This window comes from Melospiza melodia, chromosome 20, assembly GCF_035770615.1.
Source record: "Melospiza melodia melodia isolate bMelMel2 chromosome 20, bMelMel2.pri, whole genome shotgun sequence".
NCBI lineage: Eukaryota > Metazoa > Chordata > Aves > Passeriformes > Passerellidae > Melospiza > Melospiza melodia.
The window spans coordinates 6,899,648-6,927,586 of NC_086213.1; the positions used below are offsets into that span (position 1 = coordinate 6,899,648).

General features: G+C 38.8%; 2 protein-coding genes across 2 annotated transcripts in view; one reads left to right on the plus strand and one right to left on the minus strand.

The window, feature by feature from the left end:
- PI4KA (phosphatidylinositol 4-kinase alpha) overlaps positions 1–27,939 on the plus strand; it is a 54,181-nt gene that overhangs the window by 3,372 nt on the left and 22,870 nt on the right. The window contains exons 3-19 of the mRNA XM_063173435.1: positions 222–315; positions 976–1,064; positions 1,543–1,615; positions 1,923–2,182; positions 2,864–2,933; positions 4,863–5,011; positions 5,581–5,646; positions 6,646–6,742; positions 7,125–7,316; positions 8,021–8,121; positions 8,879–9,008; positions 9,723–9,852; positions 10,572–10,667; positions 11,370–11,553; positions 12,297–12,400; positions 13,343–13,511; positions 15,435–15,485. Coding sequence (XP_063029505.1) covers positions 222–315; positions 976–1,064; positions 1,543–1,615; positions 1,923–2,182; positions 2,864–2,933; positions 4,863–5,011; positions 5,581–5,646; positions 6,646–6,742; positions 7,125–7,316; positions 8,021–8,121; positions 8,879–9,008; positions 9,723–9,852; positions 10,572–10,667; positions 11,370–11,553; positions 12,297–12,400; positions 13,343–13,511; positions 15,435–15,485 — 2,055 coding nt within the window. The remainder of the gene's footprint in view (positions 1–221; positions 316–975; positions 1,065–1,542; positions 1,616–1,922; positions 2,183–2,863; positions 2,934–4,862; positions 5,012–5,580; positions 5,647–6,645; positions 6,743–7,124; positions 7,317–8,020; positions 8,122–8,878; positions 9,009–9,722; positions 9,853–10,571; positions 10,668–11,369; positions 11,554–12,296; positions 12,401–13,342; positions 13,512–15,434; positions 15,486–27,939) is intronic.
- On the minus strand, positions 18,131–26,890 carry SERPIND1 (serpin family D member 1). The gene is made up of 5 exons (XM_063172997.1): positions 26,733–26,890; positions 23,871–24,739; positions 20,069–20,342; positions 19,014–19,158; positions 18,131–18,630 (listed from the first exon to the last, which is right to left on the minus strand). Exons 2-5 carry the CDS (start codon positions 24,721–24,723, stop codon positions 18,439–18,441), a joined length of 1,464 nt encoding a protein of 487 aa, XP_063029067.1. The 5' UTR covers positions 24,724–24,739; positions 26,733–26,890; the 3' UTR covers positions 18,131–18,438.

Consider the following 27,939-nt stretch of genomic DNA (forward strand, 5'->3'; position numbering starts at 1 on the left):
AACTGTTGCCTGGAGTGAAAGGCTCGGATTTAAGACACTGAATTGAGTTACTTTCATTTGCTTGCTTTGAAATCAGTTTTGCAATAGTCAAGAAGCCTGTGTAGTAATCATTAGAAGCAAGTTCTGTGTGTGCTAATGAAATTTTACCATATCTCTAAAGTATCTTGACATTATGTGGTTCAGCTGTTTTCCCCTTTTTAAATAGAATATTTTTTCTTTAGCACAAGGATCATGTGGTTCCTTACCTGCTGCGACTCCTGAAGGGCCTTCCCAAGGTGCAGTGGATAGAAGAAAGCAATGGACGGAAAGGCAGAGGTGATGTTTGGAGGTTTTGATCTTTGTCATGGAATGCCAGCCAGGAGATAGACATAGCAAAGGTTGTTCAGGACATGACTCAAGGGGAGGGGAGAAGTCCTGCTATGTTCTTACTTAGCTCCTGGCTTGGCAGCTTTTAATATTGATTTTCTTTAGAAGTCAAAGGAAGTTGAATAGATCCCTGTTTTCCTGCTTTGCTGCTTTTGATGAATTGCAGTTTCCAAATAGTTCTGTGTTCGATTTATTTTGTTACTAAACTGGAGAAGATTGTGCAGTAGCTAGAGTAGGAGAGTGGAACATGAGATTTGTTGCTCTGCTTTTAGCTTTGATGCTTAGTTGCTGTTTAAACCACTTCATTCTTTGCTCCCTTAATGTAAGAATACTTTCATACAGTATTACATAATTAAGGTTTATTTCTGATAAGTTGAAAACCTGGGAAGGTTTTTAATTCTGATTTTTGTTTTAACATTTATGCTGAAATTATGGTGGTTAGAGTGCTTCTAAATTTTGTATGTAATACCATTTTTGTCTACAATCTGCCTCAGAACTTTATGACATGGGAGTCACTTGTGTCTTCTTGCTTTATTATAGTTTTCTCTTTCTATGTTGGTTCTCTCTAACAAGGCTTAAGTGGCTGATTTTCTCTCCATTACTTTGCAGGTTTGCTTCCAGTGGCAGAAAACTTCAGCTTCTGCTTAGTGACCTTGTTATCTGACGTGGCTTACAGGGATGCATCTTTCCGAGAGGAGGTGGGGTTTGAGTTTGTGCTGTTGTATTACCCAGATCTCCAACACTGCAGTCTTGGCAAATGTCTGGAGAAGAGCACAGCTGCTCCCTGTCAGCAAGGGGCTGATTGCTTTAGTGTGTGCACTGATGCTTTAATTTGCTTGTGTTAATAGTCAAGTGCCTAGAGGATATTCATAGGTCTGCAGTTACTTTTGGGTGTCAGTTGCTGAGCCCAGAGTTTTAAAATTCCAGTTTTGATACTGAGGTTGGGAGTGCTGCAGTTCCATTGTGTAGTACTTGCAGCTCACTGCAGACTTTACAGGAGAAACTCTGTGGCCCGAGTGAGGGCAAGGTAATCTTTTAGTAACACAACATTAAGAAATCTTCACAGAGGTGCTTACGTTAATGTTTACAAGTTTCATTTGTTATAATGATCTGGTGTAAGATAATGATATCTCTTTACCCAAAGATATTTTTGTATGTCTGTTTTGGTGACTTTAGGTCGTGGATACAGTCCTACAAGTAATGCAGTTCCTGTTGGGAATGTGCCAGACACCACAAATGCACGATAAAGGTAGTGATAAAATTGTTACTGTATTTGTAACTCCTGTCCTCTGAACTTCTCCTGTGTGTGTTTGCTGGTTATCAGAATCAATCCTGAAAAGTGAGTTTTGTCTTTCAGCTTCCCTTAGCACTTCTCTGTTCTGTTTGTTGCTGACTGGAAAATACAGAAGCAGGATTGTAGTCATTTGTGATGCTTTCATTGTTTTTCCTCTGCTTGTACAAATCAGTAGTTGTAAAACAGTTTAGTGAAGTGGTAGCAAAAGCGTGAAGAGGAAGTTCTACTGTTAATTGCTGTTATATGTGTTTTCCTTTCCCAGAATATTTATGCAAGTATGCAGTGCCCTGCCTGATAGGAATTTCTCGAGCCTTTGGTCGCTACAGCAATTCAGAGGAGGCTCTCCTTTCAAAGCTTTTTCCTAAAATTCCCCCACATTCCCTGAGAGTTCCAGAAGAACTCGAAGGAATTCGCCGTCGATCCTTTAATGATTTCAGATCAATTCTTCCCAGTTCTCTGCTCACTGTTTGCCAGGAAGGAACACTGAAGAAAAAGGCCGGCAGTGTGTGCAGCATCACCCAGGTTTGTATGACTTGCTCTGTGTTGGAGTCAGCACTGAGATGATTTCTTGGGCTCAGTGGAGTTAACACTTAAGCCTGGATGTCCAGAGAGTCTCTTAACACATTGTTTGAGCAGATACAAATGTCTTTATTGTGGTTCTACAGCTAAGTTTCAAAATAGTTTTGTAGTTTCTAGAATTACAGAACAAGCAGTGACAGTTGAAGTAGAAACTGTACTAGTAAATCTTTACATGGAGCATTTGGCAAATGCCATTCCTTGTGTTATTATCATTAAAAGGCATTGTAATGTATATCTGTAAAATTGGGAAGCTGCACTTAATGGCTGAAGCTTTCAAAGAGGGTACAGGAGTTCTTCCTGGTTTCACCAGGAACTGCAGATGCTCATTGTCTTGGGGGAAGACTGAATTCAGATTGTGGTTTGAAACTACAGTTTGTTACTGGCATAGTTTCATACAGTAGAGGAGTCATCACTGATCTCTTCCCTTTAGCCAAAAGCACTGAACTGGCATTTTTTACCTTCCCTTATTTGGCTGGAATTGAGCTGTTAGACCCAGCAATATGTAGTTCCTCTTAGTTTTGCTTGAAGCTGTGTTTCATTTTAAAATGTACAATCTATTCCCTGACAGGTTTTTTAATGTTTTATAAATATTTCCTAAAATACAGCTTTTATGCAATGTTTCAGGTTAGTCCTGAACGTGGGCTTCCCGCTCCCAGCTCTCCTGGAGGACCTGCTGGAATTCATTACTGTGAAGGTAGATTACCTTAAGGAACAGTCTGTGATTTGGGGTTTTTGTTGCTATTTATAGAAAATTTAAAACAAAAAACCTTTTGACCCCTTCCTCTGCCTTTTAGAATTCTTACAGGAATTCAGTGGCATGTGCTGGGTAGGACTTTTTAAAAAATTATGGTTTAAATACAGTAGGAAGTAATTATTACCAGCAGTAATTTCCAGGCTCAGTTGTTTTTCACTTGTTTCTTGATTCCCTTCCTGCTAGGCAGTGCCTAGTACTGAAGAGCTTAATTCAACTAGGCTAGAAAGATTTCAGGAGATTAGGCTGAATAACTTTGAGGAACAAGAGTTAATATTGTGCTGCAGTAGACAACTACATTGTTGATCTAGGGTCTGGAATTTTGAGGCTTGTGGCACATTGTATAAATCCAAACCCACTTCTCCATTTGGAGTGAGTGTGATGTGGGCCATTGTGGAAGACCCAGTCATTTTCTGAAGCCAGAAATAGTAAAGAAGACACTGGAGTGTTCACTGATGTGCATTGGTTACTGTATCATAAAAGGCCAAAACCTGAGAAAGTTTCGTGAATTAACATGCAAACTCTAAACTCCTGAGCTGTGGTAGTGCTCCATCTGTGAGTTCTAAGTCAAAGGAGGGCTTAAAAATAAACTCTCCTTCATGAACCATGTGGAGGACTAGCTCTGCATCTGAGCTGTTTTGTGTCGCTGGTTTTGTCTGACCCTTTCACATTTTTAACAATTTGGGCTTTCTCTGTTTCTGGGCCATTCTCCTCTCTCAAGCCCTGGCTTAAATGAATTTCTTCCACATTGCTTTTCTTTTTTCTTCATATTGCTATTTCTAGAGACATCTCTTCCTCAATCATACAGAGTAATTCTTAAATTGCCAAGTAGGAGCAGACCTGTTTATCTTCTGTCTACTGTGTTGAAGCAATGTATTCTTTAATGTTGTGGTCTGCATGGTTTGAATTAAAAAAAATAAAACCCAAAGGTTGTGGGTTAGAGAGTTACTATTGTAGTAGAACAGAAATAATCTTAAATCTTTAGGTGGACAACTTTGTAAAATCTTTTGGATTATTTTAGTTGTCTCTGGTAGAGTTATGATTATTCCAGGATTATTAGTCAGGATTTTATTCTCAGTACTAACATCTACCAAATATTTCAGCTGCAGTCAGTTCTTGTATTACTTCTGTTGATATAGTTTATGATAGTCTTGCCTTCTGAAGAAGATGAGTAGTGACCTTGGTTTTATTCTGGCCAAGGCTAACAGCTTAAAAAAAAAGAACTGAGGACCTCTTTTTTTGTTGTCAATAAATAGTCTTGCTTAAAAGCCTGTTAATCACAAGAGCATTGCTCTAGCACAGCCAGCTGAGCACTTCAGAAAGGCATGAGATGTAATTTCTCAAGAGGAAACAGAGCCAAGAGCAGTTTGCTGAGCAAGTTGTTTGCTTAATAGAGTACTTGAATCTGAAAAATAATTTGATTCTCTTTTGCTTTCAAATTGCTGTGGTGAACTGGTGCCTAATCTAAGATGAACACTGTGCCATGTGTTCATTTCATCTCATACAAGGGAAAACCTTGCAAGATAGTTTTGATTTAACCTGTTCTTTGCATCTCTGTGCTTCTGATTTAAGGGGCATTTACAAATGTTTTCAGGTAGATGCACATCAATAGTGTGGAAAGGTTTGTCAGAAGTATCACTGACATGGACACAAGTTATTGTAATGAATTCTCTGTTGTGATAGTAAACATCTAATGACAATTGTTTCATAGTTTTCTGTCTTAATTTACCAGTAGATGAGCTGAAATGCACCTCTGGCAAGGTAAAGACTGTGTTAGAAAGAGCTCTTGTAGTGTCTAAATGTTTCCATTAAAGACAGTTAATATCCTTTCTCTCTTAAAACTTGTATTTCCATTATTTTTTTTCTGATCAGGTTCATATCTTCCTGATGGGAGTGCACTGGATCCTGATTATTACTTCTCCAGAGTCAGCTCCAGCTTTTCAGTTTCTCCTCTCTTCAATGGTATTAACAATAAAGAGTTTAGCATCCCACTGGAAATGCTCCGACAGCTGTTGGACATGGTAGGTGGTGGCTCCTTGTGAGGATTGCAGTGACACTGTTCTCTAGATATTTGCTAGAAATAGATGCAGTTTAAGCTTTTAGAATTGCAAGTAAAACAACAGCCTTTGTCTCTCAAGCTTTGTGTAATTTTATTTTTATGACATTTAATGTCATGCTTGAATAGCATTCTGGAAAACTCTCATAATAACCATGCAGAATTTGTAAACTTAAATAAGTTTATGTCAATTTATTCCTGCTTAGTCTTGCAGACCACTGGTTCTGGTGTAACCTGCATACTGCTAGTGGCTGAAATAGAAGATTGGCTTTTGCTGTGAGACTTCCTGAAGGGTTTGCTGGGAATTCACACAAGTGACAGAAGCTGCAGGCCCTGTCTGCTTCTGGCATCAGCTATTCTGGAACAGCAGAGAGGCTCAAACATTCTTGTTGCAGCCTTAATTTCATCAGAGGCTTCATAGTGAAGTGACTTGTTTTCTGTGCATAAGCAAAATTTTATTAAATTATATTCTGCTCCTATCTAGAGTCACTAACAGGAAACATCCTTTTTTAATTTGGTTTTTTCCCTCCCTAGGTAAAGCAGATAGTTGAGGATTCTCTTCTGAAGACCTTAGATGCAGTTCTAGCTGAAGTTGCAGAGGTATGGTTCTACCTTCTTCCTTTAATGACTTTAATACTTCATTTTTTGCCTTATTACTTGCAAAATTAATATTTCACCTATGTAAGGTATGCCTTCTCTTTGCAAAATGGTACTAATTTCCTTTCTGAACAGTTCTTTCAGTGGTTTAAATCTAGCCTTGGACTGTGTAAAAAGGGTGAAGAGTGGTGATATTTTTCACTAACATAGGAGGAAGTAGTTATTTTCCTACATTGGCTCTGTTATCCTAATAAATTACAGCACTGGCTGCCCAAAGCTGGTTTACTGTAGACAAAGGTCTTGCATATTGCAGTGACACAGTCTTTTTCACATCTATGAAATGCATCTTTTATTTTCAGTTTTTGGCTTGGAAATCACTGCTGCTCTGTTAGGTGCCATTTCTATGAGTTTGTCAGTGCTGCAGCTCATGGACTCTCAGAGGTGGCAGATTTGGTTCTTTAGGCCTGTGAGTCCTCATTTCAGAACAAGGATTGTTTCTTCTTCTCCCCTCCCCTGGGTGCAGTTCTGTCACAGCCTCCACACATTTTATGGAGTTTGCCTCATTTCCTCAGAGCATAAAGCTGTGGTGAGAGGGGTGTGTGCTGAAATGTGTGCAGAAATGACTCTGCTTTGCTCTCAGCCTCCCACCAAGCACTGCCCTGTTCAAAACGTAGGCCTGAGTGGAGACAACTTCAGCCTCTCTTTCTTTTTGCCATCTCAGTAAAGTGAGAGCTTTGAGTCCTCCCTTTTCTTTTTTGTTTTTAGCCCCATTGTTACAGAAACAGACACACTCTTCAAATCAAACAGCACCTGAATTTTGTTAAATGCATTGAATGGCTGTACTTTTATTAAAAGTAGAGAGGGGAGAAGCTATGAGGTTATTTCTTTTATATGCTTGTTTTATATGCTTGTTTACTTTGTGGAGGTGGAGTGAGATTTACTTATTTGTATAATGGAAAGGCTTCCTTTTGAATCTGGGAAATTGCTTCTTTTGTCTTTCAGACCTGTTGTAGTTCAGAGCTCTATTACAAAACCTTCAGTGACCCTCTTTACCTTGCTCAGTTTAAAATGCTGAGAGACACACTATACTATATGAAAGGTATAGTATTTATTTATTTTTATTTATCCTTCATTATATTTAGGATCCCAAGCATCATCTGCTTTGTGTTGAGTGCTTGAGCATTGGGTTTGCATTTCCGGGGAACTCTGCTTAGGGTAATAAATTTTGAAATGTTTCCATTTTAAAAAGGTACTATGGAAGTAGAAAAAATATTTTGGCCACCATTAGAAGGATTAATAGGTGGCATTTAAATTGTCTGTTCAGTGGTGGACTTTGTTATGATATTTATCTTTTAGACAGGACATAAACTTGATTAAATAATATAATTTGTAATGTAGCAATGACTGTTATATATGCTGTTATTCTGATAACACTGACTTTCATCCTTCCAGTATAATATTGTTTCCTTTTCTTTTTTTAGACCTTCCCACCTCATTTGTGAAGGAAATCCATGATTTTGTTCTGGAGCAATTCAACAGCAGCCAGTCAGAACTCCAGAAAATCCTCCACGATGTGGATCGACTGCACAACGAGCTGAGCCCGTTAAAACTGCGCTGCCAGGCCAACGCTGCCTGTGTGGATCTCATGGTGTGGGCTGTGAAGGATGAGCAAAGTAAAAAAATGCTCCTTGGTCTCTGCAGTGTCTGTTTGTTGTGTTCTAAGTTGTAGAAATACTTATGGAGTAGATGGTGCTCAGAGAAATATTAAATTTCAGTGAAATACAAGGGTAAAACTTCCATCGAAAGGTTGTCAGATTAGTTGGCTGCGTAGTTAGACCTCTCTTTATAGAAATGAAGCAGAAACTTCTATTACTTATCTCCAGGGGATGCTATAAATGCTTGATTGGATGCAGCTATTTGTTTTCTAGTTTCTGTTTTATTTATTCCTCTTATCCAGTTATGAGTATTTCTCAGTGGTTCTTTTAAAGAAAATGTTTTTTCTTCATTGCTAGCAGGACTGGGAGACTCTTTCTTACTTTTCCTCTATTTTCTTTCTTGTCTAAATCTTATATCTGCTGAATATGTGGAGGATTTTTTCTCTTTGGACATGGCAATATTTGATTTCTGTTCAGTATGAAGTATGCTCAAAATCAGCTTTAAATGCTGTCATTTTTCAGTCACAGTATTTGACAGAGCTGTTTGGTGCAGGTGCTAAGTTTCTAAAACTGTTTTTGCAGAAGCAGCACTAAATCTTACAGTACAAGATTGAAGCTTATAAATCATCTCCATTATTTTAGAAATTCTAGTCAGGCTTGGGTTGTGTGTGGCTTAATAACAAATAAAAAATATTTTTTTCTGTTGGATTTTTTTATTTAAGGTGCAGAAAACCTGTGCATCAAGTTATCAGAGAAGCTGCAGTCAAAAACCTCAAGCAAAGTCATAATTGCTCACTTGCCATTGCTGATTTGCTGTTTGCAGGTCTGTCTTTACAGTATTTGTCATTAATTACTGCAGTTAGTCACTGTGTCAGTGAATGAGAATTGGGGGATTTTTACAGGTTGCTAGAACACTTGATCTGCTCTTTTTATTACTTTCCATCACTGTGTTCTATATTTGGTTTTCAGAGATCTGCTGTGAGAACTAGGAACTGCTTTTAGAATTTTCTTAGCTCAGCTACTTCTTGAAGAAGAATATTCATGAGGGGTTTTTAGCCAGGATTTAATTTTTGAACTATTTAGCGTCTTAGTCCATTACATAAATAATTAAAATACTGGGACTGGCAGAACACTGAGGTTTTAGATTAAGCCTTGGTTATTCTCATTTTTGTCTTCTTATTGGGCACTTATCCAGTCTTAAAAATGTGGTGTTTCTCACCACATAAGTTGTAAGTTATCAGGTTCCTCTAAATGTTGGCACTTTTACAGTACCTTTATTTTTGGAGAATGCAGTTCATTTCATGGAACTCCTGTGAAAATGCCCATGAAGAGAGCAGCAAGGCTTGAGTGGTATATGACACACTGTGGAATAACCCAAAACAGTTAGAGCCTTAAAGTATCTAAATCTTCTGCTAAAAAATGAACCTCTCAAAACTGTGTAGGATTTGTTTTGTTTTCTGTTTGTTTGTATTGAGCTGAAGTTGCAAGCTTGCAGCTGAAATAAAAATAGTGCTGTTTTATTCTAAAGCTATGTTTTGTTGGTTTTGTCTTAGTTTTTGTTTTTCTCTTTCCCCTTTTAGGGTCTGGGTCGTTTGTGTGAAAGGTTCCCTGTTGTGGTTCATTCTGTCAATCCATCACTGAGAGACTTTCTTGTGATACCTTCCCCAGTGCTTGTGAAACTTTACAAATATCACAGCCAGTATCATTCAGGTAAAGGGAAAAAACCTATGTTCCAGAATCATTGTTTTCCAACTTTTGTGGCTTTTTCATACTTTTTGGTATTTTGTGGTGATGCAGCTGGAGGTGGAAATGGAGATGGAATTGTGTAATTTTTTTTGGAGATGAGGAGGAGGGAAACCAATGAAATTCTGGTAGAAGTGTATCTAAGGGTGAGCAGCAGGACTGCTGTGTCTCTTCTGCTGACACTGAGCACTTGTGTCTTGAGTGCATAATTATCCTCATAATGAGGGAGAAGAATCACATACCCAGTTGGAACCTCCCTTGTTTGGAGTTGAGGCTGTTGTGTCCAGTTCTCCTACAAAGGCTGCTTGTCTGCCCTGTAGCCTACTTTGCAACTTGGGAGGCAGCCACTGGCTCTGTCCAAAGCTGCTTCTTCTGCAGAGTGAACAAGGTCACGTTCCTCACACTCCCCATACCCATCCTCTGCTCCAGCCACGTGACTGTCTTGGCATTTGGCAGGTTTTTGTTGTTGTTTTTAGATTTTAATATTGAGTGATGATTTCCTGAAGAAAAATGTTCAATTCAAATCACTTGCTGATGCAAAAGCAGTATTGTAATGCTAGAGCAAAACAGTAAATTAGTAAGTGGCTAAATTTAGGAATAATAATTTAGGAACAGTCAAATGCAATAATGGCTTGTCTAGCTCATCCAGTGGTGTTGATTTCTGTACTCCTGTGTTCTCAGGTGGGAATGACATTAAGATCAGTGTCACCAATGAGCATTCAGAGTCCACTCTAAATGTAATGTCTTGCAAGAAGGGTCAGCCATCCATGTATGAGCAGCTGCGTGACATTGCCATAGACAACATCTGCAGGTAAGAGGGGGCTGGCGCCATGCTGGGCATGTGCTGGTTCCCTGGCACCATGCTGGACATGTGCTGCTTCCCTGGCACCATGCTGGACATGTGCTGGTTCCCTGGCAGAAAAGGCACAGTGTCCATTTAGAAGGTTCTGCTCTGTGCTGCCATGAAGTCTTCGTGCCTTGTTTGGTTGGGACTTTGTTTTCCTTCAGGCATCTCTTGGTTCTGTTTATGTCCTAACTGGAAAATTATTCAGTCTTACTGTTTTGCTTCCCATGTCTGCTAGTCACCATTTTCAGTAGGTAGGTGTTTTTGCAGATATTCAATAGGTTGGTTTTTTTTGTTTTTAGCTTGGGTTGTCGCATTGACTGAGCCTCATGTAACAGAAGGATTGTCTCACACCCGTGTGGGCAGTGATTATTCTTCCCTTTTAGAGAGCTGCAGAGAGCTGGAGGGAAGACATAGTTGGTGACTAGAGACAAGGAATTAAAGTTTCAAACCAGTGGATTCTGAATTTTCCTTATTGTATATTCCCATCATTATTGTTTTTGGAGAAAGCAGAAGTAGAAACTCAGCTCATTTTTCAAAATGTATCTACAGTGTTCCTTGGCAATCAATTCTTATTCTTCAGTATAAACCTGCTTCCCTAATATATAGATAGCATGAGTTCACAGTAGTTGAAAGTGATAGGATTTGTTGATGCATTGTGTTTTTTCTGTCCATTGTTACTGCAGGTGCTTGAAAGCTGGCCTGACCATAGATTCAGTGATTGTTGAGGCCTTTCTTGCCAGTCTGTCCAACCGTCTGTACATCTCTCAGGAGAATGATAAGTAAGTGGTCAGTCAATCATAAAACTAATTTTTCCTTCACTCAGTGAATCTGAGACTTATTCTAAGATACAAGTACTGGCAGCATTATTTTAGAACTAAATGTCTCTGAGATGAATGGGCTTGTGCATGGGGTCAAGATCTTCCCATGCCAAGTCTTTGCAGAGCTGAGCCCATTTTCATACTGAGATGTATGGATTAAGTTTTAGCTGATTGGATCAGCAAGTCTTTGGTGAATGTTAGCCAATTTTGAGTCCTCAGCTGAGTGATGCTTTCTCTTCAGGCTTCAGCTGTCTTCTTTTTGCTAGACACATCTTGTCATTTTGGTATTTTGCTCTGCTTTTAAGAGCCTCACTAACCAAGAAGTCTCATGGGGGAGGTTCTGTAGTAGCTGGTCTGACTGTCTTAGTATTTTGTCCATCATTTTTGCCTTTTATAATGTTGTTTTTAGAACAGCTTGTTCATGTGTTAGTGTGGACTTCCTCAAGAATGAGTTTGGGAGAGGTTATTTTTTATTTTGAAAATCAGCTTGTGCAAGTATATCCTCTAATGTTTTGGATGTATAGAGTGGCAGTATAAAAGCTGCTGGTGATGTTTAAATTTAGTATAGGAACTGTTACTTACCTGAAATGTAACTGAGGTCTTGATAACTTGTTGAACAGTTCCATTTATCAAGTTGGGATTTTTCTTTGTTTTCCTTAACAGGGAAGCTCATTTGATTCCTGACCACACAATTCGTGCTCTAGGGCACATTGCAGTGGCACTGAGGGACACCCCCAAAATGATGGAACCCATCCTGCAGATCTTACAGCAGAAGTTTTGCCAGCCACCTTCTCATCTTGATGTACTCATCATTGATCAACTTGGCTGTTTGGTCATCACTGGAAATGTAAGGAAAGAAAGGGCCAAGAGAATGCCAGTTCATTATTCCTTCCTTTAGTTAAATGGAAATATATTTTAGAGGTGCATTTGCAGTAGGCTTTTAAGGCTTCTTTTTTCTGCACTACAGGTAGACAGACACTTGTACAGACTTTGTGATATTAGACAACAAAAGCTGTGATAATGTGTAAAGTGCTGTCCCTGTAAAGAAGATGAATCCCCGGCAGAAAATAGAGTCTTTAAAAAAAAAAAAATACTATAAAGCCTACCAAGCTCAATGTTTTCAAAAGTTACTAAGTTTTTAAACTTGGCCTATCACAAATAAGTGGAGGGTATTTTCTTTTTGTATCGGTAATTAACTTTCAAAGTCTTGTAGGTTCATACATTTAAAAGAATGGAGGATTGTCTTCTTTAGTCATATAAAGATTAACTGCCTTTTCCCAAATGTTATTTGCGCATCTGAGCAAGAAATTAATTGCCAGAACTCAGAAGCCTGAAAAAATGGTTTCCATCAGGAGGGCAGAATTAAAAAACATCATAAATTTGGTAAAATTTGATCCATTAAATGCATTCACAAAAGCACTTATGCTATTTACTTCATGGAAGCTGAAACCATTGCTCAGGCTGTGGCTGCACATCTATTTGAAGAGCTTGGGAATACTTGGAGTATTTTACAGGGCTGATCTTTAGAGAGATTGTATTCAGTAAGCTTTACTTAGGGATTTTTTATTTTTTTTTTGTTTTGTTTTGCAGCAATACATTTATGGTGAGGTGTGGAATCTATTTCAGCAAATCAGTGTTAAAGCAAGCTCAGTTGTTTACTCTGCCACAAAAGACTATAAGGACCATGGATACAGGTAACACTTAGCTGTGTCCCTTAATGTGTGAAACCTATATCAAATACCCTTTGGGCTGCTTTGGGGTTTTTCACTTTTTCCCATTATCAAGTTTTATTACAAGGTTGGAATTATACTGTTCTTTGATGTTAAAAAGAAATATGTTAATTTAGAAATAATAGCCCTTCAAAATGCAGAGATTCCTGAAAATGCTTTTCACTACAGGTAGCATTGGTAATTTTTACCTCTGTAAGGAGTCAGTGTTTGTGAAAGATAATTGGCATGGATGACTTATGTTATCTGTAATTACAGTAATTAATTACTAAATTACAGTAATTAATTACTACATCTCTTAGCCCAGAAAAGCTGAGAGTGTTGTTTGTTTTGTTTTTAATGTGATGCTATATTTGTTAGGGATTAAATGCAAACCGTTAACAATTTAATTCTTTGTATGTAAGTTATGCATTGTTGTCCCCACTAGAAGTAAAGGTTGTCACTGACTCTGTTGGTATTTGGGGTGGGCTGGATACCTTTCAATGCAGAATGGGAGCAGCTGAGAGGACTGTTCCTGTCAGTGTGTTTTAACAATGCAGTCTCAGCTTCAGCAACCGATCTGAGCTGTGATTCTTCTGCTCAAGAGCTTTCCCAAAACAGAAACACTGTCTTTGGCTGCTTTTTGTCTGCTACAGGAAAGTACTTAAAAGTCCTTTCCTTGTGGCCATGACAGCATCATAAATGGAACATCCTCCAAAGGCACAACTTAAAAATAGTTTTTCACTTAAATACCAATTGCATTTCAATTGTTAGTAAAGTGATGTGCTGCTCATAAAAAAAGCAAGGAAAAAAACTGGGTGGGAATTTGTCAGTAGCCATATTACAACAGTTACTGTCAGTATTATGAAGAAAACACTGCCAATATAAAACCTGAGGGATTGCTTGTTCATAGCTGTTCTTTCTCCCCAGGCACTGCTCATTAGCAGTCATTAACGCCCTGGCCAACATCGCTGCCAACATCCAGGTGGAGCACCTTGTGGATGAGCTGCTGATGAACTTGCTGGAGCTCTTTGTTCAGCTGGGGCTCGAAGGAAAGAGAGCTAGTGAGAGAGCAAGTGAAAAAGGACCAGCACTGAAGGTCAGAAATGCATTGGTTTTTAATTGTGTGCAGCTGTGCTTTGTGTGGGTGGCACTGCTGAACACACCCTTGCTGTGCTAAGCCTGAGAGTGCATTCTGGTGGTGGGGTGTGAGTGCAGGTCTGGGGTGCCTGACTGACTGTGGAGTGTCCCAGATAAAACAGGGAATAGCTGCAGTTCAGCTGAGACTGCCCAGTGTCAGAGCTGCAAAGGGATGCTCTGGAATCAGTGAGAGAGACAAACTGCTGCCCTGACTGAAAGCTGTGCAACTCTGCACATGAAGAAATGACAGAATGCAGATGGATTGAGCTAGGAGGCAGTGTTTCTTTAGTGTGAAGATCCTGAGAGCTGTTCTCACTAGAACATTCCACTCAATGCAGAGTACAAGTTATGAAAGCTTTTCTGAAGACTTCATTTCAAGAAGAGATAAAGAGGGTAAAGCACTGCTCATGCTGTGGTCCCCAAACAAAAGCAAGTTTTTCTTCATTACTTTGCCTATGTCTCTTCTCAACACACTAAAATTTGCTTGATAACCATTAAAATGTTCAGTGACTTTTTTGTTCTATTTTCAACCATTCAAAAGTGATTTCTGTGAGGAGAAGAAAAAATATCTTATTTTTCTTTTGCTATTGCTGATAGTTGACATGGATGTTCTCTGAGTATGCCCAAGAGTGGAAATCAGTCCATCTTTTTCACCCTCAGTGCCATGTATTATCATAAAGAGGCTGATATGCTGATATTTTCATTTATTAAACAAAAAGGGCTACTGGAAAAATGAATTTTCTACAGAAACTGTGTAGTTCTGCTGGGTTCTGGCTATTGCAGTTAGTTTGTGTCTCTGCTCTGACTCTGAGTGTCCTGAGGCAGTGAGTCAGGTGCAGTGGATTGTCCTGAAGTTAACAAAAAACCATGGTGACTTTTCCCAGTTGTCCCTACCCCTTACAGTATCTTCTGTGCTATTATTTTCTTCCCTTCAAAAATATTTTAAGACCAATCTTTTGTTTGTATTATCTTGACTCTCCAGGAAAGATAACTGAAATTTGTTTTAGTTGGGTTGTACCATTAATGTTTCATCTGAAGACTATTTGGCTTTTCTCTATTGCTCTCTTCTTTCCTTCTTTGTTTTTGCTTTTTTAAATTGTTTCCTCTTGGTTTATTCCACTTCATGCAAAGCTGTGCCCTGTTAGCACGTCTTCCCTGCCTCATCCCTGTGGGGCCAGCACTCCCTCTTGTAAGGAGGGAACTGGAGCATTCCCCCTTTCCCAAATCTAGTGTGGAGGGACATGGGAGTGGGAAATACTTCAGAGAGATGTCTCGGTGTGGTGTCTGTGCCACCACTGTTTGCCTGATCAGAAAAGGTGAGAAATGATGTGCTGTGCTCAGTGAATGTTTTCAATTCTTTAATATTCTACTTGCCAAGAGCAAACACACTTGTATAGCTGCAGTTTAAAAAGTCCTAAACAGCCAAAGGAAATAGGTGTTTTCCTTATGCTTCTTATATTTCAATGGAAAAGGCTGCTCCTCCTGCTTAAATAAATTCTTGGAGATTCTGTCTTTTTACAGGCTTGTTATTTTTGGCTTCATTTTGATAGTAAAATGAAACTTCTGGTAAACATTTGATACTTGTTTGTGGCCACCCATTTAATGAGATCATTTTCCTAGCAGTTATTGAATATCTGTAGACTGTGTGCTAACAGGGGAAAAAATCCCTTCAGTAGTGCATGAGAAAAACCTGAAAAGCTTTGTTAAAAGATTCCAGGATGTGTTCAGTCCTGTGGAGAGACATCTCCTCACCACCTGGTGCACATCTCTTTGCAAGATACAGAGTTGTGATTGCAGTGTTTGATGCTTGAAATATGTCTTTTAGCAAATTCTTTAGAAATGCTTTTGTAGATGTTTTGAGCATTTCCTTTTTTCTTCTCAGGCCTCCAGTAGTGCAGGGAACCTGGGTGTGCTCATTCCTGTCATTGCTGTGGTGAGTATCCAATGGATCAGTTGCTGCAAACAATAATTTTTCTTGCATTTATCAAATACTGCTGCTATTTCAAGCAAAATGCTTTGATTGACTGTAGTGCAGAGGTTACCATCCAGGAGAAATGTAGTACTACTGTAAAGTAATACACCTAGCTCTAAGGGAGGGGAGCATTCATTTAATAATGACAAATCTCTTGAAAATGAGAATTGACTGTCAGGCTGAAAGCATTTTAGGAAATGTGCAAGGACACTGATGTCCGTGCCAGACTCATTTATTCTGAAGCATATCTGTGTTCACTCTTGGATGTCATTTTTTTCTGGGGAAAAAAACATTTCTTTTAACAAAGTACAAGTGCTAATTCAGGAAAAAATTGTAGATCTAGATCTCCAGTGGAAAATTCAATATGTCCAAGGCTCATTACCAGGTCAGTAGGTCTATTTGCCTAACTGCTGTAGCTTTTACAAAAAAGAGTCACATCTGAAAGATCCATAGACAAACTTCCTGGAGGACAAAAGGCATCATGCTGCTTGTTTCCCTTCTGAAGCTGAATTATTCTCTGGAACTTTTCCTGCACAGCTGCTGGGACAAAAGGGAAAAACGTATTCCATGCTTGCAGTGGGGATGTCTGCTTGTAGTTTGTTCATACTGCATATCCATTAACAGGCAGGAAAAAAGCATTCATTTTATACTCTGCCCCTCAAACCCCTTCAGTGAAGTTTGTCAGAGATGAGTCTAAAATTAGCACTAGTTAAAGATCAGAGCACTGTTCCTTTCTTTCCCATTCCTCTCCACTGGTTTGTACATCAGCCCTCCCCAGATTCAGCAGTGATCACAAGGACCAGTTCCTAATTTCAAAGAAATGTGTTTATAAATGTCTTGGGTCACTCTTATTCAATAGTTGCTCAGGTTTTGCACAAGCCAGCTGGTCCTGCATTGAGATGTTCTCATGGGTGGCATTTTTCAGCTGTCAGATTTGAGTGCAAGCAGGACCATTCCTTGCATATTGAGAGAAGATTAGTGCTTATTAGAGACTTCATGTATAAGTTATGGAAGTACTTTTCTGTTGCAATTTTTTTATTGATGGTATATTTGTTCTGAATAGCTGTGGGTAACTGCATTTTTCTTTACCAATGTGACCTTTAAATGCAGTCAGAGAGTGCCAGAATCTGAAGCAAGAGTTAATGGTTACATTATGGTTGTTGAAGCAAATATTTGACTTTCTTGCACAATGTATGAAGATCATGAGTTTTGAGCAGTAGCTGATTTGCTTTTCTGCTTCTGACCTCTTTGCCTTGAATAATTGTCTTTACTTAAGTCCCCCAAAACCCATATTGCAGATGCTCCAGCTCATTCAATCATTGAGAGACTAATTAAACCTAGGGCATGAATATTTAAGCTTTTGCATATGCTTTTCTTTTTTGTATATGCTTTCCTTTTTGAATACAGATAAAACAATAGAATGTGTATATGAATGTTAATTTCTGTTGTGCACTTCCAGTGCTGAAAATTGTCTATCACCTGATGGACTTAAAAGACAGGAATAGGGGGAAACATCTGAGTTTCCTGTTCAATGTCAGCTCTTCATCATTCATCATCAGCTCATACCAGTATTTCCCTGGCTGGCAGATTGAAAAGCTTTGTGTATGGAGCATATAACTGGATTAGATGCAAAATTACAAACAGCAGTATATAGTATCAAAATTAAATCAACAAGTTAAACTTAATATTGGAAAAACACCTTTTTAAGAAAATTCATAATTCTTAAAATAATGGTTTGTTTAAAGGTTACTTGTTTGTTTTTGCTAACATAAGACAAACTTATAATGTACTACATAGATTGATACAGTATTTGATACTAGAGAAAGTCATAAAAATACTCTCACTGGATTATGAGGCACATTTTTTTAAAAGGTATGATGTAAAGTAAGGTGAGTATGTTCATTATCTTTAATAATTTGAATGTATGGTGCAGCTCTGTTCCTTGTATTAGGGAGGCAGTGACATTCTACAAAGTGTGGGTAAATCTTCTCATTTTCAAATGTGGCACATTTGAGCAGAATTTGTGTTGTTACCAGAACGATTCAGAAAGTTTGCAGTGACTTGAAAGGTTTCATCCATTGAATCAAGCATGGAGAGTGCCCTGGAATATTAATAGAGTGATTGCTATAAATGACTTTTTTTTTAGAGAGGATTAGGTGACACTGAGCTAGCAAAAAGAGCATTTTGCTGACTGCTGTCGCTCTAAAGGGTATTCTGAGGATATTTATATCATTTACCAGGCTGGCATAATTCTGATACCTCTTGTACCAATGAAGATCAGAGGAAGTATTGAAGTGATACAAGTTAGATCAGGGAGAAGAAGTGAGTCCCTTAGTATTTCATTCCTCCAAGACATTTCTGTCTCCTCATACTCCTCATACTGGTCCATGAGGCTCATTGTGTGCAGTAACACACATTGTGTATTCACTGAACAGTAAATGATGCCAGCAAAAGAAAGAATGGAGACATTTGATCCGTTTCAAGTTAGATTGTGTAAAATGCCCAGGGGAGACTTAGGTGTCTATTGCTGGTCAGGTATTCAGTATTTCCTTACTTCTATTTATTAACAGACACCCTAGCACAAATTTAGGGCTAGATTTCAAGACTCCAGATAGTCTAAATACTTTATTGATTACATTTTACACACTGTTGCAAAACACAAAGTGTAAGGTACTTTGTGATTTTTTTTTTCTAGTAATACACTTGTATCAGTACATGGCACTAATTGCAGACAAATTATCTGCTGCTGTGAGTCCACTCATGAGAAACTACCTGTAGATAATACATTTTCTTTTTATACCAGTGACTTTTGTATTGGCTAATACAACAATAAATTTTCCTTTATGATACTGGTATTTTAACATATAATTACACAGCCCATGTGTAACAGAGTGTTGGAGGGTGTTCTCTGTTTTTAAGATGTGGCTGGGTTGGCCACTCTGCCCATGAAGAGGAGGCAGCTGGTGCGGTGCTCGTAGATCAGGAACAGGAATGGGCGATCCACCACGAAGCGGATCTGCGTGGAGAGAGGCATGAACCCCACCGTGGTTATTGCTGCAGCCTCTGTGCCCTCCTCATTCACTGTGATTGTGCCTTGGTGGTTGAACTGTTCAGACAAACAAAACAGGAAAACAAATCAGAGAAATTGAGGCTCTCCTAAGTAAATGAATGATCTGCTCACAACCTTCCCTGCCCCATATCCCACACCCCTTCTGGTCACCCTACACAGCACCAAAAACCTTTGGGGTTTGTTCTGTGGAGAAGCCTGTTCCTGACTGACCACAACACTCTTAGTGCCTTTGCATCTGATTAAACATGTGCTTCATTATGTAAGGAGGTAAGACAAACCCACAATCCTCCCTCCTATGTCCTCCAGAAAAGATGAGGAAAAAATCTTGTTTTAGCTTACTGTGTACTATTATTACTGAGCTGCCGTGTTTTTGGGTGATAGAGTTTAATCAGAGAGGAGGTGAAATGAGGAGTAAATACCCTGTCAATGGTGATCTTCTCATCTGATATACCAGAGTAGTCTCCGTTTCCATTGAACAGTTCTTCTATTCCCATGGATCTCAGATAATCAATCAAGTTATAAGTCTTCTCCAGCTTAAATTTAGGCAGAACCACTTCTCTTGTTCTTGTAAAAATAAACACAAAAAGGAAAAATCATTGAGCAGATATTTATGTGCATGACTGGTATGACCTGGTATGGTTTGGATTTTTTGCTGTTTTCAGCAAGCAGGACACAGATATACAGGACTGTACTTTTGCTTTGAAAACTTGAGCTTTTAAAACTGTGCTTTAACAAACTAATTCCCCTGTGTAAACTGTTTGTTTGCCAATTTGATACTTCATTTATAATGATTTGCATTATTTATGTGTATAAGGTGTGTGACTTTGAGCAGTTCAGTGCATGCTTGTAACAAGTGTCGAGCTGTCAGATTTTCTGAAGTACTAAACTGGAGATTTGTCACTTACTGTGTACAACAGAAATAGGTTGAATTCCTGGATAGCACATCAAATCATCTCCTTTTATCAAGTCTGAAGACAGATACACCTAAGTTGTCATCTTTCTTAAGGGAGCCTTTATTATTTTTCCTCTCCCATAATTGTGATGTCCTTTGATTATGGAATGTGTTCCTTTACACCCAGCTCTGTTGAAATGCTCAGTACTGAACAGAATGTAGACTGTTGTGACCAAGATTATTGGTGCAGAATAATGTTATTTTCACAGTCTTGTTTTTCCTTCTTATTGTAAACTTTATCAGTAAGAATGTTTTCTTTAAATCTACATCATTAAGTACTCAATAGAAAGAATTTTGAGGCTTTATTACAATTTTCTACCTCAACCACCCTTGATTTCTTGTCAGTATTTAAATTTTGAGAGATCACCAGTCCTGATTTTTAATTCAATAAATCCATTTTTGGAGATTTTTTTCCATATTTTTTACTAAAATATATTATCCTCTGCATGCTTTACTTTCCATCATCAGTCTCATCAAGAAAATACATAAAGACTTTACCAAGATGTGCTTTTCAGCAGGTACCTGTTTGTCATGCTCTTCTGCCACTTTTCCACCACTTGAGGTGTGATCTGCTTCTCGAGGGCTTTCATGCCAGCCAGTTTGTGTGGGAGCACCACGAGCATGCTGATGTTGCCCACGAAGGGCAGCTGGATGATGCTGCAGTCCAGCTCGGGGTCAGCAGCAGCCAGGAAGGTGCCCTTGGTCTGCATCATGGGCACCTTCACCGTCTGCTTCTCGTTCAGCCGGAAACTTCGCTTCGTGGTCATCTCCACTGGAAACTTGTTCTCCCAGGTTCCTGTTCATGCAAGGCACAAGACAGATAAACCCCTCGGTGGCTGTTTAATGAAATGTTCCCAGAATAGGTTTACACCAAGCTTTAAGTCAGCCGGATTGGGATTTATTGTAGGAGATTGTTGATTTTAGTGAAGCCTGAATTAGAAGACAAGTTTTAAAGTGACTTTGAAATTCCTGGCTTTCAACCTACCATTGGTCTGATTTGAGTGTTCTGAATTACAAAAGCAGGTGAACACAAACCAGAAATAAGAATTTGATTGGTGTGTATTATTTTTCCCTGTGAGGAACCTCGAAATTTAAACAGATGGGTTTGCCTCTAGAAGAACAGCTGACCTGATGGTTGAGTTTTCTGAGTTGTCATGCTTGAATCCATTTCTGAAGGCACCTCTTTGGAGAATGTTAGTGGTGTATCAAGCTAAGCAAGGGCTGTATTTGTTTTGCATACAGATGCTATGCTGAGGGCATTATATTACCTTAGTCCAGTGAGAATGGTTCATTTTCTGTCATAACCTGAAGAATTGGGGTGTTGACTGCTTAATTCTGTGGTCCAGTTTGATGGGATAACAGGCTTCTGTAGATGTGCTGAAATCTGACAAGTGTATGCCCAAATAATGCAGTCCAACACATTTTGCAGCCCAGAAAACTTTGCCCTCCGGGTTTGAAGCTTTTTATGTGGTGATACTCTGGATACCAGAAGTATTTATTAACTGTTGGAAAGAAGGTTTTTTAAATGCAATGTTCTATTGGTCTTTTTATAGAACTGTAGCTCTGGAATAAACATAATTTCTTAAAGGGCAGACAAAGCTGGAAGATTATAGTGGAAGTCGGGTTACCAGTATTTCCTATAAAAACTCAGGAATTTATGTCATCATTGGCAAGCAAGTATGTGAGCAATGTGACTGTGACTGTGTGGAGAGCCTAGAATATAACCTTAATTGGTTCCTTAGTCTGACTTTACCAGATTTACTGTGAATAAGAAAAGAAAGGCCTCAAGTCCATCTTTCATTCTAAAAGTTCCTGCACAGGTCAGGCTGATGGGGACCAGTTTGAGAAGTGATCAGACTGTGGTTAGTAGTCTGAAAGGTATGGGGTATAAAATGGATTATGCTATTCCCAAACAAATAGTCTCACTTCCAAGGAATACCCAGTATCTGGCTGTTTTTCAGGGAGCAGAATTTACAGATGCAGGACTTCAGCTGTCCAATGACATGGGGCTGCTGTGGGCCAGGGGAGCTTCAGCAGCTCTGCCATCCACTGAGGGGTGGGAGACATTATCAGCTCTTCCTAGTGAAAGAGAGGAGCTGGGGAACATCTTTCTTAGATTCACTTTTGCAAATGTGTTTTTCTTGGGGTAGAATACTGATCCCCAGCAGGAGCTGTGTGGCCAGCTGAAACCAGCTCGTGCTTTCACTTCTGTGACTTTCTGTTTTGAGTCTTCCCCCAAGATGTCTTTTGGATCCATCTGTGGTGGCAGATGTCTCCATTGAGATGTTGTGTCCATTGTTGTCTCCATTTGTCAGTTACCAGAACTGTCATGGCTAAAATAACCAGATCCTGCTTGGTAGGAAGCTCAAAAATGATTACTCAGAGCTGTGCAGAATGGGGAGTAGGCTGGACATCTGTACAAGATAAAATGTGCTTCTTACCAACATAAATAGTTTCTTGATGGTCTTTAATATAAAAGGAATTTGAAACCTCACAGTGTTTGTCAGGTATCCCATACTCAGTCTCACTTGTACTGAGCATCTCTATATATCTGGAAATGCTTACAGGTTTCTTAGTTCAGAGGGCTTAACAGAGCTTTTCTGCAGTGGCACAAACAGTGCAAATGGAAAGATGGGGACAAAATTTGGCATGTTAGAAGCAGTATTGTGGAAACTAAGAAACCTAGGTGCAGAACTTGCTTTTAAAAAGTTCAGTTCCACTCAAAGCAGAATTCCCAGGTGACTGTCACTGTAAGACAAAAGAATGAGAGCAGTAGAGAATTGATCTCTGTTTTGAGGGTTAGAAATTACAGCCTTCAGCAGATGGCACGAAGATAATTTGGACTAAGAGGACAGAAGAAAAACCCTGAAGTTTTTTTAATCTTGATGGCTCAAGAGTTCCAATACCATATCTGTGTATTTTTGTGGTGGTTTTGTTATTTTGAGATGGCACAAGTATTTAAAAATTTCAGAATTAAACAAAAGGGTATTTCACATTTCACCTAATTATGAAAAAAAAAAGTATCTGTTTCACTTTGTATAGTCCTTTTCTTAGGATGGTTTAACAGGCAGTAAAACCCTGTATTTAATATGATATGATCACCAGGGATGTAGTCAAGTATACAAGTGAGGGCCTGTTGGATGGTACCTGAGAAAAAGAGATTACTGGATTTAATGCTAATGATTGCTTCAGATTCTTTTAGGGGTAAGTGGCATTATTCAAGGATGTAATTCCTTGCAAGTGAGTGGGAAAAGGTACATTTATAGGAGTGTTGCTTCTATAACCTGCTGAGATGGCAGCTGTAAGAGAGGCCTTTGTTTCCTGGAAGCAGAGACATAACTGGGGAAAAATAAACTCCTTTATGAATTTTGGAAAGGAGTGTGTTGTACTTGCAAACACTGTTACCCTTTTGGGCTGATTTTTCTTTCCTTACCTGTGTTTTTAAGTCACTTGATTTTCATCTTAAACAGTCAGAAACAGATTTCCTTTTTCCTCATTTCTTTTTTCATTGGAACCTCCCACCTCTGCTCATTTAATGTAATTTTAAAAACTTGTTCAAAAACTAACAAACTTTCAACCTGAGGCAGATAACTTAGTGTAAATGTAAAGACATTGAAAATAAGTGTTTATAATAACAATATATTGTAGAGTCTTTACTTCAAGCCTCCTTAACTGTTCAGCCTTTACTAATGCATGAGGGAGCCCATATCAGCAGACCATTCATGCTGAATTCACTGTGATATTCCATGTAGTGAATGTGTTTGGTTTTACTTGTAGAAGAGCAGTGTTTTGGTTATTCTCTTAGGTCCCCTATATGGACTTGATGACAAGGATCACACTCTGATCATGTTAAAAAATTTCTTCCTTCAAGCTGAAATTCTTTGCAGTCATTTGTATGAGTCCCAAATACTTCAGAGATGTTAAGTGCGTTAACTGAAATCGGCCTGTAGCATTTTGGTGACACCAAGACTGAATGTGACTAATGACTTGCATGTGCATCTATACCTCCTCATCTGATACTTCTACCAAGCTTATGCTTTCTGGGGCTATTCCACATTCATATGTTGTTTTTCTGTCTCACTGTGAGTCATGAAGGTTTTGGAGGTAGTAAGCATTTGCTCTATGTATGCAATAACTTCAGTGCATTGTTGTGCTACAGAAACAGGCAAAAATGGGCTAATAATACAGATTCCTAATGAGGGAGTCAGTAGTTTTTTTGTAGGGTACATTAGACTTTAATTCTGTCTGGGATTTCTAATGACATATGGCAGTGCACTGCAAACTGAGAAAATCCATCACTAAGATTGAAATAATAGAGTCTTACCTTTAAAGTAAAGACAATTAAGAATCATCATCAGTGTTGTAGGGTTGATATTCACAAGAGCTTCCTTTATTAATCCCTTGGTCAGCTTTAAGATGCGTTCATTGGTTTTGGCTATGAAGCTGGGATCTGAGAAATCAGCTGCTTGGGCATCAGCAAAGTAGTATGTTTTCATGTTGGTTTTGAAATCATTGAGGACAGAAAAGTCTTTATGGATGTAAAGGTCATTGACAGACCTCAGCGTGAAGCCGAAGTTGCGCCTGAAGAGCCGATGGGTGAGCTTGCGGAAGAGGTTGTGGACGGTCATGAGCTCGTATTTGCTGCTGGCATTAATGAAGTCTTCAAAGCCAAGAACTGATAGCACTTCCTGCTGGGTTTGATCCTTCAGACCCAGGGAAATCATAGCCATTGCAGTGGAAATACCAACAGGAGCCATGATAATGTTGTCTGAGGAGCTGGCCTTGTCTGCCACGCTGCGGTAAAGGTTGAAGCCAAAGTTTGCATTGAGGATATTGAGGCGCTGGATTCTGGTTTTGCCTTGGAATAGCTCAAGAATATTTCCTTGTTGAACTTCAGAAACCATGTGTGGGGCAGCATCAATAACATCACTGTAGTCATCTTCACCCAGTATCTTATCAATGTCTAGGTAGTCCTCTTCCTCCTCCTCTTCAGGAATCAAGTCATTAGTGATGGTGTTTTCTTTGTGAAACTCGAGTGGTAGGTTGGGCATGTAAGTCCCATTTTCGTGTGGCTGTGCACCTTTAAGGCTTTCAAAATGCTCAGTGACGTCCTTGACTCCACAAAATGTGGAGGTTATGATGACAGCAAAGGCAAGCAATTGAAATAGGAACTTCATTCTGACTGGTGAAAGCCTGGAAAACAACATAACAGTTGAGAGAGTTAAGGGTAATTGAATTTTAGTTATCTGTTCCCTGATTTTAGGTTCATGCTGATTTCTGTGGCAGCAGCAGATCTATAGTTACCCTATTTGACAGCACTGTATTTTAGTGGAACAGATGTCAGTTAGATGGGTAAGTCTGTTTTACTGGTAATTGGTTTTGCTTACACAATGCCTCCAGCCTGCCAAAGAGTTGGTTGACCTCCTCCCATACAAATAGTCATTACTGGCATATTTCAACAGTTACAAACTCATTACCCAGAATATGTGGGACCCTTCATTTTAAACTGTTACACTTAAACTGTACACTAACTGTGTGAGTAGTGTGTGCTGAAAATACAATGTGAAGTTAAGTTTGAAGATTTGAGCTTGGTAGGAAGAACAGGGACTCCTGATCCAATCCCCTGCAGAAACATACCAGAAAGCTGAGATGTACTGAAAATTTTGAAAAACAAACATCCTGTAGCTACAACAAAAATGGAAGTTTTGTGGGAGTATTTTGGAAAAGCAAGGCAGCAGTCTGGTGAATAAGGGTGATCTGGGCATGTAGAAATATGTGTATTTGCCCTGAGCCCCATTAGTGGGACTGCAGTTGGGCATAAACGTCTCTCCTGGCCTGCTCATGGCCTTACTTGGGTGTGTTTCTCAATGTCTGTGCACCCTTTCTGCAGCTCTGTGTCCTCATCTGCTACTTTTGTAATGGATTGGCTTGATTCTGCTCTTGGCTTAGTTATGTTTTGTTTCACTTTTCTGCAGAAGTCGTAGTGCTCTCTGTTTTCTTTGTGGTGTGAAGTCTCTGTGGGCTCCCTTCAGAGCTTTGTTTCTCTAGGGTTTCTGTGATCCCAGTTCTAGATTTGTAACCTCACCTTTTTTGTTTGAGATTACATTTAAGTAGAACCTGCATTTTTCTAAGGAAAGCTTAATCAATCTCTTCATCTACAGAGTACTGGACTACTGCATTTTAAAATTATTTTTAAATCAAGAATTTTCTTCAGTATATATTTTAAGAGAATCCATCAGACTTACTCAGCTGTAAAACCCTCCACCAATAAGTAGATCTGAGAGACTTTTCACCATGATATTGAGTGCAGTAAAGTGTTCTTAAAAATATATGAAAAAGTATAGTTGCCTTCTGTGACTGTCAGAGATCAAAATGTAGGTGTTCAATAGATCTGTTACCTGAAACTGAATGGGTGTCTGAATGCCAGGCCTGGGATTTAACTCAGACTTAACTATAAAGTTATTTCACAAATTTATAACGTTAATCTCAATTGATACACTTTCTTGAGTAAAAGGCAGTTATTTACAATATAATACAGGACAAAATACTGAATACAATTAAAACAAAAATCTCACTAAGGTGTTGATTAAAATGCTTTTTAAATTAGGAAAGAGAGTTGTTGTGGCAAGTATAAACATTCACATACCTGTACCTGTTCACTGACCTGTATATCAGTGAATAAAACCTTGAAGGAAAATATTTTCAAACATGTTGTAACAGGATTGAAATAACTGAACTGACGGATGAGTTTTTGAAACTCTCCTCCAGACTAATTTGCTTTAAATCCTAAAACCATTTAAGGATGATCCTCCCATATAAAAGAATACATTGTTTTGCAGAAAGTTTCCAAATAAATATCCAAATAAGAATTTGTTTTACAGTGTGACTGAGCATCTCGAGTCAGTGTTTTTCTTATTGTTTCTCCATAAATTCATTTGTTTTTTCCCCGCCCCCAGAAGTCAGGCCCTTAGGGCTGAGATACTCTGTCCAGTAACCATTGATAAACATTTTCTCTCTTGGCACAGCAGAATTTGCTGTCTGTATTCCCAACTTTACATTCTCATCTTCACCAAACTTCAGTTATTGCTCAGCTGCACTTACACAGGCAAAACTTCTCCCTTCTCTGCAATATATATGTCTTTGCTGAGATCTTCCCAAAATTATAGAAGAGGTAAATGAAGCTTACCTTTATGCCACTGTAGGGGAAGGATGTGTTGAAAAGCTGAAGTAAAGGGAACAGCAGGGTTTAAATCTGAACTTTGACGCTGCTTTTTTGTGTATCTCCCAAAGTAAACATTCTCTAAACCAAACACTGCTAAACTTACTTCGTCAGCCAAATTCCCTCCCTTGCCTAGTGATCTCTGCTGAATTCTCTGTTGTTTGTTGAACTACTTTTATAGCTTTGCAGGTACTTGTTCCCTTTTGAGGAAGGTCTTTGAGCAAAAATCAGTGTGTATGTAAAGTTTCAAAGTCAAGCACGCACATAAACTTGACTGTTAATGACAGGAAAAGCCATGTAGGTGCTGTTTGTGCTGAAATGGGGGACGGGGGAGCATCTTAGTGCAAATGTGTTTGAGGCCTCTGTGGTTGTGGTGGGGTTTCTTCAGCTGGTGTTGTATTGGTGCAAAGATTTCCATTGCACAAACAGCTATTTACCCCATAGTGTTGTCCACCAGCTTAAACTCAGACTGATTTTATTATAGTAGAGAGATTTTTTCATGCTTTTTCTTTTTAAATGACTAATCTCCCTCATGATTTACAAATGCGTCCAAAGTTGGGTTTATGTAAGGTTTCACTGAAGTACTGCTGGCACTCATATCTGGAGAGAATTATTGTGGTTAGAGAAAACTTCTTCAAGCTAGGTTAGAATGTAACATTTTGTTAATAAAGTTTACAGTAGTAAAATACAGTCATATTGAATAAAGCTTGTGGTTTAATGGACAATTTCTCTTACTTTTTATATACTGCCTGTGCTTTAACTCTTTTTAGGATAACACACTATGGTCTTTGTTATATAAATTTATCTAGAATTGTAAGTCATGTTGGCTGGGAGGATATACTGCTCTTCCAATGGTAGCAGCTGTTTGTGCAAAAAGAACCAGAGAATTTTAGTAAGTGTGTTGAAAATAATGCTCTTTTACTTGCTTGTTTAGATAGTAAATTCTTCAGAACTGATGTCATTCTGTGCGTGGGTGCAAACAATGAAAGATCCCCAATTGGTGCCTCAATGTATTTCCACAAAATTGATAAACAACAGCAACCAGAAGTGGTTTTGACTAATGTTTATTTGGTTTGGAGTTCCTTTACAGTGAAGCAAAGCTGCATGGCATTGTTTTCAGGACAGTTTAAAGGACCATGTGGTCTCTTCCTCCCTGCAGTGCATAGTATACTAA